Genomic DNA, 12720 nt, shown 5'->3' on the forward strand with positions numbered 1-12720 from the left:
ATGCAGAAAATTACTATGAACAAGCTGGAGTACGTAATTGGACTATGTGTTGCTTTTGCCGAATGTTTTTTACAACTACTGACCATGCAGTCCCTGTTTGGGCTCGATCAAGCACAATTGTATTGGGGTGCGCTTACAGGAGGGCTGTTAGGGGGAAAGCTGAATGCACTCATTACTGTATATGACTCTATATGGCATCTATACGATTTCTTACCTGGAACGTGAGGGACCTGCGTGATAAAATTAAGCGCGCGGCAGCCTTCACGTTCCTCAAGAAGCAAAGGGCGGAGGTGATGGTGTTGGTTGAGACACATGTGGAGGGTGGACTGCAGATGGCCCTTAAGCTCCCTTGGATTGGGTGGGCATTTCATTCCACCTACACGTCTCACTCGAGAGGGGTTTCGGTACTTGTAGCTAAGTCTGTCCAATTTGAACTTTGCGAAGTTCTTACTGACCCGCAGGGCAGGTTTGTTTTTCTACATGCTAAATTGTATGGGGAACCCTACCTTATTATGGCCTTTTATATCCCCCCTCCATTTAACATGGCGTTGGTTGTTGAGGGACTGTCTTTTATGTCCAGACACCCGGCGGTTCCTGTCATCTGGCTGGGGGATTTTAACACTACGCTTAATCCTTCCCTGGATAGGCTCAAACCCCCCGAGTTGATGGTGGGGCAGGCTGGGACCACTAGGCTGTCCAGGCTCTTGGCCACCATTCATCTTGTGGACACTTGGAGACACAAATTCCCTCAAAAGAAAGAGTATTCATGCTTCTCACCCACACATGGTTCTCTATCACGTATTGACTTTATATTAATATCTCAACAACTCATTCCCAGACTCAGGGAAGTATTGTTTTGCCCCAGACTGCTTTCGGACCACAGCCCCTACTCTGTAGTGCTTGACGTACCCCTGGGTAGGCCTCCGCGGGCGTGGCGGTTAAATCCGTTCTGGCTGACATTATTACCCGAAGATGACACAATTGAGGCGGAGTGGATACGATTTTTTTAAGGACAATGACCACACGGCCTTGGCTCAGGCCGTGTGGGATGCATTTAAACTACATGCTCGTTCGGTACTGACTACCCACATTAATAGGCTCAAGGCTGATTCGGCTACTGCCTTTACTGAGGCTGAGGCGGATTTGAGCTCCATGGAACACACCTACATAAACGACCCGTCTACGGCAAACGCCGATGCACTTAGACTACAGTCGAGAGTGGTTTCCCAACTGCACCATGACAAGGCTCGACAGAAACTTTTTTTTACCAAACAAAAATATTTAGAATCCGGGGAAAGAGCTGGTAAGTTGCTAGCATACTTAGTGCATAAGGAAGACAGACCCCCGATTGTTATCTCTTTGCGTGGACAAGAAGATACAATGATCACGGACCCTTCTGAGGTAACGGCTAGATTTCGGGACTTTTTTGCGGACTTATACACCACTACAGTATCCGACGACACCACTCCGATGGACAGCTTTCTAGCTCAGGTTTCCCTCCCCCAAGTCACTGAGGAACAGGTGCAGGCTTTGGAGGCTCCCCTGACCACCGATGAAATAGTGTGTGCTATTGCGGAATTTGCAAGATCCAAGTCACCGGGGTCAGATGGTCTTCCCATTGAATTTTATTCCCGTTACCAAGAAATACTGGCGCCTCGGCTTCTCGCCCTCTACGGGAGTCTTTTTGATACACTGACACTGCCTCCATCCATGAGGGAGGCAACGATAGTTTTGATACCCAAGCCTGGAAAAGATCCAGGTTTCCCAGAATCCTACCGCCCAATCTCCCTATTACAGGTAGATATTAAGATTTTAGCTAAGCTACTTGCTACTCGATTGAACGGAGTGATCCTTACCCTGATTCAGGCTGATCAGGCGGGCTTTATGCTGGGTCGGAACACGTCGTTCAATCTACGCAGGCTCTATATTAATCTACAGGCAACACATGAGGCGGTGGGTGAGCGGGTGGTGGTGTCACTTGACACGGCTAAGGCATTTGACTCTGTGGAATGGGGATATTTGTGGAGGTGTCTCGAAGGATACGGCTTTGGCCCTAACTTTATCCGGTGGGTGAAGCTCTTGTATTATCACCCAACGGCCAGGGTGGTGGCAAATGGGTGGTCCTCCCGGGCGTTTGACCTCAGTAGGGTACCAGGCAGGGATGCCCACTGTCCCCACTACTTTATGCCTTGGCTGCAGAACCTTTAGCGGTGTCGATCCGTACAAACCCTGAGATCAGGGGGCTGACGGTGGGTCAACTAACGGAGAAAATCAGTCAATACGCTGATGACACGCTGTTATACTTGGCAGACTCTGGCCCTTCCCTCGCAAAGGCCCTGCACATGATAGAGTGGTTTGGTAGCTTTTCCGGTCTTCGTATAAACTGGGAAAAATCCCAAATCTTACCTATTGACAGTTTTCCACAGTCAGAATCTCAGGCCAGTCTGCCTCTTCAGCGAGTGGGAACTATTAAATATCTGGGTGTAAATATCTCTAGGACTCCGGCAGATTATATTGCACTGAATATAGACCCTTTATTCTCCCTAGTGCGCACCAAGATTCAAGCCTGGTCTCGTCTCCCCCTTGGGGTTTGGGGGCGCGTTAATCTTATTAAAATGGTTTTATTACCTAAAATACTGTATGTGTTGTGGCACGCCCCGGTATACTTACCGTTAAAATATTTTAAATCCCTTGAAAGTCTTCTTAGGCCCTTTGTATGGGGGAATAATAGGCACAAGCTTGCTTGGCAGGCTTTGAAAAGCCCGGCTGATATGGGGGGTATGGCCCTTCCAGATCTAAATCACTACTATGCTGCCTCACAACTGTCAACTTTTTCATGTGGACAAGACTGATAAACAACAGTTTCTTACCCTTCTCTGCCCCACCTGGGCACAAATTGCAGATGATCCGATAGCTGCTGTCTCGACGGGGGTTGGGAGCTCTACACTAGAGCCAGGTAAACACTCCATGCTTTTTCACTACATAAGGATTTGGGATCTGGCATCCACTAAATTAAATGTTATGTCACCAAATGACTATACACCACTCTGGCATAACAAACAATTGCCAGAACTTCAAAAGATCCAGAGTGTTCAGGTATGGGTATCGAGGGGAATATACTACATGCATCACCTTTTTCACCATGGCACTATTAAAACGTTCCAGACGCTGCAGGAGGAATTTGGTATCCCAAACACTATGCTATTTCAGTACCTTCAGGTTCAGCATGCACTTAGGGCACAATTTCCGCAGTCATTGCCTCAGCCTGCTCCCAACCCTATTGTCGCCATAGTGAAGGATACTGATCCCAAAAAGCTTATCTCGTGCTTCTATGGTATGCTTGCGGCCCCCATCTCGGCGAGACTGGCATATGCTCTAAAGTCCCGCTGGGAGGGTGATGTAGGTGAGCTGACAGACGAGGAATGGGAGGAGGCTCTGGAGACGTGCAAGCTGGTGTCCCCTAGGCTCCAAGACAGGCTTTCTCAAATTTACATAGTGCACAGAGCATACCTCACCCCCCTTAGGACCGCCAAATATAATACGAATCAATCTGTGTTCTGCCCGATATGTACTGTTGAGACTGGGACATTCTTCCACCTTATCTGGTCTTGCCCCCAACTGCAGGAACTTTGGAAACAAGTAGTATCCTTTCTACATGATGTTATGGGCTCACCCTTGGCCCTCGACCCCAAACCCTGTCTCCTAGGGATATTCCCCGACGTATTGGACAAATTTACCAAAACCTTCCTGCAGGAAACCTTGTTTTCTGCTCGAAAAGTGATAGCTAGACAGTGGATGAGACCACTTCCGCCCAGGGTGGAGGACTGGAAACGGGAAGTTAATTTCACGCTCCCATATAAAAAATTCATATATAAAAATAGGGGATGCCCAGCTAAATACAATAAAATTTGGGATAGATGGTTGCAAGAGGCTGCCACGTGTAATCAGGAACTTTGATGTAATGTTGAAGTAAATGACATGTCTGTGCTATGACTTTGCTTGACTGTGATCCATACTGTCTACTGCAACGGAGAAATGTTTCTTTATTTACTGTTATGGTTATGACGCAACACCTTTTGATTGTTCGGTATTTGCCACTGTGATTGTACTCTCTGCAATAATGTTCAATAAACAATACATGTTTAATGAAAAAAAAAAAAGGCTTCCCTGGGTTGTGTGTGATCTGGTCTAACATTATAATGCTTAACAGTTTGAAGAAGAGGATTTTTATAAGACATTTCATTCAACTTTTTCTCTTTAAAGTACCATTCTGCTCCAGTTTGCAAATGCTGAACACAGATCCTAATGGGAGTGCCGATTTCCACTTTAAGCAAGCTGCTAGCAGGCTTTCAACAGGCTTCAAGAAGTGCTGAAGCCTGGTAGCAAGTTATTTAAAGTGGCAATCAGCAATCCCACTAGGATCTGTGTTCAACATTTACAAACTGGAGCTGGATGGTACTTTAAAACCTTTAAAGCAGCTTGCTGAAAGCTTTGCAAATGCTTTGTCAAAGCTTGCTGTTCATACCTCTTTTATACAAGCTGAAGCTTGTGCGAAACAGGCCTAACCTTTGCATGCTGCCCTTGTTTTAACTTTGGATAGTAAGACATTTTTATTCTGCCAGTAAATACCTTATACAGCCCAATTCCTGTTTGTCTGGTAAAAAGCCTAGGCTTACGATATCATGCACAGCTTCTTCCTCTAACTCTCGTGAGTTCACCAGGAAGGGGAGGGGGCGAGTCATAAGAGGACCAATGAGAGCTGCAGAGCTGGAGGTGTGCAGTTCTGTAAATCCAGGAAGTAAACAGGCAGCAGCTTCAGCTGTCCACAGTTAAAATGGTTGCACCTAGACTCAGTAGAGGGAGATTTCTGCAGCTTATTTGGCAAGTATAGAATCACAGTATATATAAAATAATATGCACAATGTTTGGAAGGAAGCTTTAGAATGGCAAAGATGTTTTTATTACAAATTATGTGAGCTGACTGCAGTTCCTCTAATTGCAGTCTTCTCTTACCTAAAACCCTTCACAGTGATACAATCCTTATGCATCTGTGAGTAGTACAGAGAAGGAAGTGGATAACTGCCATTATAGTTCTGAGACACTGCAAGAGCTGGTTGGAGGAAAGGGAATCCCCCCTCCCCACACACATAGGCAAAGGAATGACAGAACATGCAGAGCTGTATTCTGAATAGACAAGCTTTGTGCTCATCTCCCTCCCGATCACAAATTTTAGCTCACGTGTTGGAAAACTTCTCAGAACTGACTCATGCTAACAGAGGAAAAAAACACCAGAGAGAAACGACACTTCAAGCTTTGGAGAGAGACAAGTAAACACAGATATATGCACTTAGTCCAAATTTCATGACTGTGGTTTACAGCCATCTTAAGGTCAAACTTATTTTCAACGGACTGCAATTGAACTTAATCACAGCAAAAAACACACTTGACTTTGTTTTTGCAGAGCATGTGTGTTGCCTTAATGATTCAAATAATGCCATTCAAAGCGATGGCAATGGAGCGCACCAACCCAGAAAAGTATACTTGGCCTCAAAAGTATAACTAAAAGTCAAAACTTTAGGCCATGTTAATATAGCTAAAGTTTGAAGCCTCACCACGGCCATGAACAGGACTGTCCTGCTATACTGCCATCTACGGGGAAAATGGACACACAAAAAGTTAGCCAGTACAGCATAGTCCTGTCCATAATCATTATGCTTCAGTTTTGTAGCAAAGTAGTACTAAGAGCTTGAAAATAACCACAGATGGAAGGACCTGTGTCCCCCAATGGACTCCAAGAAAAAGAATTTACAGTGAGTGAAAAAAATGTATATTCTCCTTGTTCAAAAGCAGTTCAACATAGCAACAAAGGCCAAAACTGAACAGAAAAAAAAAATGAAAGTTAGAGACAGCATGCAGTTCAAGAGCCTTCTTCAAGACCCAATGCCTGAAGGCGGCATAATATGAGGCCTAAATATCTTGTAACCTTATGAAAAACAAAAGACCAGGGGGTAGCCTTGCAAATCTGTAAAAATGTGCTTGACGCCCAAAAGATCAAGAAGCAGTCAGATTTAGCAGTGTGTGCCTTGACAGGAAAGGGTGGAACCTAACCTTTAGACCACAAGTTTGGATAATGGTCTGCCTGAGTCACCTAAACTGGTGGAAGAAGCTTGGTGCACCCCTATGGGGCCCAACAGTGATGACCAAAAAATAAAAAAAGGAATCAGTTTTTCAAAAAGCAGCAGCAGCTGAGAAATTAAAATATCAAAAAAACTAGGTTAGTATCAAGGGCAAGTCCTGTGACTTCATGCTTGCAGACATTGAAGGATTGGTTTGCCAGAGCAAAAAGCAATCTTGTTTTTTGTGTGTGAACCACCCCATGCTTTTGTAATCCTTGTGCCCAGCACCAGTTTTACTATCACCTGGACACAATGACCTTGCATACTATGTAGGGTCAAACACAGCTTTTGTCCCCCTTTGAGATTGACAGATTTTGCGTGCTCCTTCCTCTTTTACAGCAGTGTCATTAAGTGCAGCTAAGAGGAAGGGAGAAGTGGGAAAATGAAACTAACTTCTGTAGCAAGTTCATAGCAGAAAATAAAGGGGAAGATTTCCCCATGTGGCAAAGTACATAAAGTAAAAGCATGCTCAGAATAAAAAGGAGGATTTCCACATATAATGGTTGGTCAGGTACAGTTACTATGGCAGCAAATATATATATATATATATATATATACGCATCCTCAGTACATAAACAGAAACATCAACCACGTGGCTACTGCCAGGTACTCACAACAGTGAGTTGTAGAGACAAGGACATGAAATGGCCCAATAGCTCCATAAGGAGTTCCTAGATATATTGGCCTGAACTGTATAATGGAGTCTTGTGTGACCTGGAACACCAATGGTGGTCACGTCTGCACAGGAAACACCTGCACAGATAATGAACTAGGAATTTGCACTAGTTTGTTTACTGGGGAACTTTCCATGATTTCCTTGTGAATTCTCAATTAACCCGTTGCGCTAAACGATGGGAAAATCCTCCTTAAATTCATTGGCATCATAGAGAGAACACTAGAATATAATGGGAAAACTCATCTTCGGTGGCTGACCAGAGAGACTTGCAAGATTTAAAATATCTGGCATAAATCTACCATCATCTGTTGATAATTGAAAAACCTTAGAAAAAGAGAAACCAGAGCCGAATAAAACATGTCCACTCTAGTAAAAAAAAAAACTCAGGCATAATGATAGTGGACTAACTTTTTGTTGCCAAGTCTGTCTCCAGTAATTGGCCTTATAGATTGAAGGTCCTAAAATTCTGGTGCTCTTCTTAATTTGGAATACATTTGGAAAAAGGAAAATTCTTTTGTAAATGTTTACACCCCAACTGGGGAGATTTCGTCGTACTCCTGTCCCTGACAGCAGGGCAAGAAATTAGGGGAGCTATACACCACCCTATCATAAAGACACAGGCAGTAATAACCTGACAGACTCAGCATTTTTATCCCCATTTTACTGAAAAAAGTTAAGTTGCAGTCTTTGTTCCCACTGGAGAGATTTGCCATGTTCTGTCAACAAGTGAGGAACCTAATGGGGACGCAGACTGTAATAAAAACATGACCCTGGTTCTATGCCTTTACTACTTTGTTCAAAAAGGAAAAAAAGATCAATGCTTACATTACAACACATCTGCATTACAAGCGCCTTTGAGATTTTTATTTTTTTTAGTAGTATGCTTTATAAAATAAATCTGAGATACACATAAACTTACCTCTTAAAATCTGATACAAAAAAACTTTGACATGGTCTGAACTGAGAGGCTGCGGAGAGACTATGATCTTATGGAGGTCACTCTGCATTAACTCTGTGACAACATATCTGGGAGTTCAGTTAAGGTAAAATCAGGACAATGACGTAAACTGATTTACTCTGATAATGAAGACAGATATAAAACATTCATCAAACCAGTTTACAGCATAACAGGAGGAATTTACTGAAACCAAAGTTTATTAACAGATATGCAGAATAAGAGCCAGGAAACTGTTTATACATTTCATTCCTAATAATAAATCGGGCAAGCTTGGATTGTTACTTTGTGCTGTGTAAGTTTACTTAAAAAGATTTGTCCAAGTTCAGTTACTAAACCGGAGGACTTCTAATGAGACAGAAGTACTTTCAAGCATCCAGTGTCGCGGAAGACAGGCAGCGGGCGGTGAGGCGAGCTAGGCAGCGGCTGGCGAGGAGAGCCTGGCAGGAACCAGGCAGCGGGTGGCGAGGAGAGCCAGTCAGCAGGCAGCATGCGGCGGGGAGAGCCAGTCAGCAGGCGGTGAGGAGAGACAGGCAGCGGGCATACTTTTACATTTTCCTTTTAATCTTTCAATACTTACATCATGCTTTTTTGCTCTATTGCAGTATATTGCCTATATATGAGCTTTAACCAATTACTAGGTATGCTTGTCTTAAAGAGCCCATGCTTTATTTTATTTCAACAATATGACATATCAGTGATGTATACTTCCTGCCCTTAGATATAAAAGTGGTGGCGTTTGCACAATTGGCTCCATCCGACTACCCTTGGTCCTCTGTGAGCCTGTGAGTTGACCTCCATGCTGAGACTCTTGAGACGCATCATTCCCTTTTTTGGTCTTCTACCATGATTCATGCAAGTGGAACTTGTGATGTATGGATATTACACATGTATTTCCTTTGTTCAATTTGCAATATTTGTTGCCCTTTTCTCTCTCTATTTAGGTTTGTTCTAGTCGTATTACTCCTGAAGACTCTAGTGGAAACACATTGGGTAATTGGGGGTTACAAAATAGATTCAGCACGTGTCATTTCTGTTCTGTACAATTTTTATTACATAACAGATTAGGAATTGGACTGTATAGACCAGGACAGCTTTATCATCTTGTATAAATAAACTTTATTTTTTATAAAACTTTTTTTGTTGTACATTATTGTTGCAATATAATTCCATGGGATATACCTTGGTCTCCTGATAAAATGTAGACCTCTCCCCATTAGCCACTTACCACATGGCTGGAAGTAGAAGACACCCAGGTTGCCATCTCTACTATGCCTCTTTCCCAGTTTCAACTGATTGATCAGCCAAAGCAGCCATATGCGAGTGTATAGGGGGGAGAGTTCAGCCACACCCCCCACTGCCCACCAACTCCTCAGCACAGGGAGATACTGTACAGCTGAAAGCCCCTGCTGGCTGCAAGCTTCAGTGTGCTGTGTTCCGGCCACTGCAAACTGAAACACTTCAGCTGGGGGAGAAAATCTAAAGCTGACCTTGCTGATCCAGAGGAAGAGATGGGGGTGAACCCAAGCACCTCCTGGAGCTGCCCCTGGATTAAGGTGTGCCCAGGCACAATTGGCACACCCCCTGTGCACGTCTATGTCTGTCTGTATTAGTTTTCAACTTTTACTTTTTTTTACCTCGTGATCCTGCCAGTAAGTCTGATATTTTTGATATTTAGTACAAGCTGTGCAGACAAAGTAATTTGGGGATTGAGACAAACCTCTTAACACTGACAGGGGTGCTTACAATTTTCAGCTTTTATTCATGTATACTTTATACAAAATCAAAAAAATTAAATAAAATTGTTGCTTGAAATGCCTACAAAGTATGAGCTAGAGTTTTGCTTCAGTTTGTTATGGTTTCTAAATCTGCTAGTCAATCTAACACACCCCTCCCCCCAGATTAAAAATGCTGCTGTGCAAAGGTGTCTGTTGCTACTTTATCCAGAGTGTAGGCACCCTAAGGCAGAGATTATGTTACAGGCCAGGTCACCAGGCGAAAACAAGAAGAAAAAAAAAAGGTCTAAAAATAAAAAATAAAAAAAACTTTAAGGCATCCACCAAACCTAATGGATTGGTAAGCTGCAATACATTTTTGGTTTTGGCTTTAATACCGCTTGAAGCCCTGACTTTGGGTGCCATTCACTTTACTAAACCTGGGTGAAAGTATCAACACCTAGAAATATTAAGTGGTACTAGGTCCCTTTTTTTTTTTTTAAATAAAGTGATTTTTATTGTACTTTTTTTATATACACAAAAGAAAAACATGCAATTCATTCCATACACAGGTCAAAAAGTCCAATACAGCGATCAGTATACCATTAAAAGTTTCAGCAAGCACTATACAACTATATAACATAACACAATGCATTAGATGTATAAAAGACAAAAGTTCCATGGGTATTAACTAAACAAATGATATATTCTCAGAATTCGTACAACAAATCACAGTAAGGCTTTAATCAGTGATATAGAATAAAACCGTAGAGGATGTGTCCCGATTACCAGAGCACAAACAAGGAGACCATCATTTTTGGGTATCCCCAGTGGGGTGTTCGTTTTTAAGTTGTAACTGGTCTTTAAACACTGAAGTGGCATGCTGACCGCATAAATGTCTAAGCCTCAAGCTTAGCACTTAATTCTAACTTTCATGGATATTATTTGTAAGAATCTTAATGATGTACTATGAAATAAAAGGACAATTGCTGACAAAAAAGCAGCTTTTAATTTATGGAAACTAAATCTGCAGGAGATTAGCTCTTGGTTAGATTACCATTTCTGTTATTGAAGAGCAGCTGTAAAATCCTTGCAAATAGGCTCTGGCTTTGTATAAATCATAGTTCCATGTGCCTGCTCACATCCTCTATTACCAGAATGTCACAAAACTCAGAGCAAACTGCAACCAGAGCTCTCAAAGCTGCTCTCAGCTTCCATACCAACCAAATCTGTTTGGGGGTGTTTGAGGTGAGGGAATGCTTGGAGAAAGGGGGTCAAAGCTCAAAGCACAACTCCAAGTTTCACATCCTCAGAGGCTCCTCACCATATCATTTTTTTTATATTACACACTTCTCTTTGAATGCAGGTTGATGAGATATGCTGTAAAAAAAAAAAAAAAAAAAAAAGCGATTGCCATTCCAGTCCTGGAATACCAATATACCAATGGCATATTCAAAATATTTGATTTCTAACATTTTTTTTTTTATTTTTTTACACATCTTTTTTGCATTTTACTAGTAGTAGTAGTATTTTTATTTTTCAGCTACTTCCTTCCTAAAATAATCTTCAGTGATGGTTCTAAGGACAAGTTTGCTGATGTGATGTGACAGAGGACTATGCCGGTAAAATGCATATCGAAATAGTTAATCAAACTTCCCCTCATAAACCTATGTGACAAGACGGGAATAATTTGAAGATTGTTCTCCACCTATAACAGAAGTGCCTGAAAATAGACTTGCATGATAGGATCACCAGGTATTTTAAAGATAAAATCCAAGCTGAAAATGTATTCCTGATCAGTGCTGGAGCTTTCAAACCTTAAAGAAGATCATGTTTCATTTTGGAGCAGGTGAGGGTCACAACCCGTCAGATTCTCCCCCCCCCCCCCCCCCCCATTATCAGTGTCCCATTGTGGAGATTTCCCTTCACTTCCTGCTCCATAGTCAAACATGAACTGATAGAAAATCCATGCAAATTAAGGGAATCTCTTGGGACCCCCCCATGTCCCCGGAACTAGTGTCCCTATTGGAAGATTTCCCCTCTATTACTTTTCTGGAAATTTGGGAATTTTCTTTTACTTTCAATGATAATGGTAAACAGGACAAATAGAGGATGAATCTCCTTAACAGGGGCACAGACAGCAATACAAACTGACAGGTGCTCTAATGCCTCCCCACTCTATCCAAAACTACAAAAAAAGTTTTGCCTTTAGTCCAATAAATTGCTCACTTCTTTCTCCAGTCTGTCATGTGCAAGAAAATCAGTGTGCATTATCTGAATGACAGTCATCATCCACTGTGACGTCCATTTTGCAAGACGGGTGGCCACTATGTCATATATCCCCCTGGTTACTGGTCTTGTCTCTACCCCACTGAAGTTCTTTATAGTGAGCAGGTATGTAATTATGACAGACGCTTTTCACCCTCAATGGCCTTGTTTGAAAAGGATAGCGCAGGTACCTGCTTTATTCTTGTGAGCAAGCTTGTTGAGGGTGAAAAGCATCTGGAGAGTGTGGTCTGCCAGGTGGAGGGCCTTTGTAGGTTTGCAGCTATCTCTCTTTCATGGAATAAGGCAGCAAATCTATTTTACTATGGAGAGCGTATCTCATCAAGTATATATTTTGTAAGCTGGAGCACACAGCTCTTTGGAGTCAGCACCCTAATAGCCGTGATTGTCAAGTGGAGGACTTTGAGTGGTGCTACACATCATGGGTAGGTGTTAACTGTTCAACGTAATTACATCCCTGCTCACTGCAGTGGGCGAACCAAGGAGTCTGGGACTCACAGTCTGAGCTGCCTACTCAAGCAATGACATTCGATTGATAGGCCAAGAGATTTTGGGTCTGTCCCGCCTCCCATGATCTTCTGCAATATGCAAATGAACACTAGGCTTGGTGTAAGCACCCCCTCTCCACAGTCACTTGCCATATTGGACTGTAAGGAGCAGGTAAGGTGCTTTAATAATAAATAAATGTACTTATTTAACCAATTCAGCCCCGGACCATTTTGCTGGCCAGACACTTTTTGCGATTCGGCACTGTCGCTTTAACTGACAATTGCGCGGTCGTGCGACGTGGCTCCCAAACAAAATTGACGTCCTTTTTTTCCCACAAATAGAGCTTTCTTTTGGTGGTATTTGATCACCCCTGCGGTTTTTATTTTTTGCGCTATAAACAAAAATAGAGCGACAATTTTGAAA

At 42.6% G+C, this 12720-nt stretch overlaps 1 protein-coding gene across 2 annotated transcripts in view; it reads right to left on the reverse strand.

The window, feature by feature from the left end:
• The window catches only part of NLK (nemo like kinase), a 321229-nt gene that overhangs the window by 86622 nt on the left and 221887 nt on the right, over positions 1-12720 (reverse strand). For both annotated transcript variants that reach the window (XM_077480512.1, XM_077480513.1), the window contains exon 4: positions 7772-7878. In XM_077480512.1, the coding sequence (XP_077336638.1) occupies positions 7772-7878 (107 nt within the window). The remainder of the gene's footprint in view (positions 1-7771; positions 7879-12720) is intronic.

This window comes from Lithobates pipiens, unplaced genomic scaffold (assembly GCF_037356315.1).
Source record: "Lithobates pipiens isolate NorthernLeopardFrog02 unplaced genomic scaffold, aLitPip1_a1.2 Scaffold_16, whole genome shotgun sequence".
NCBI classification, from domain to species: Eukaryota; Metazoa; Chordata; class Amphibia; order Anura; family Ranidae; genus Lithobates; species Lithobates pipiens.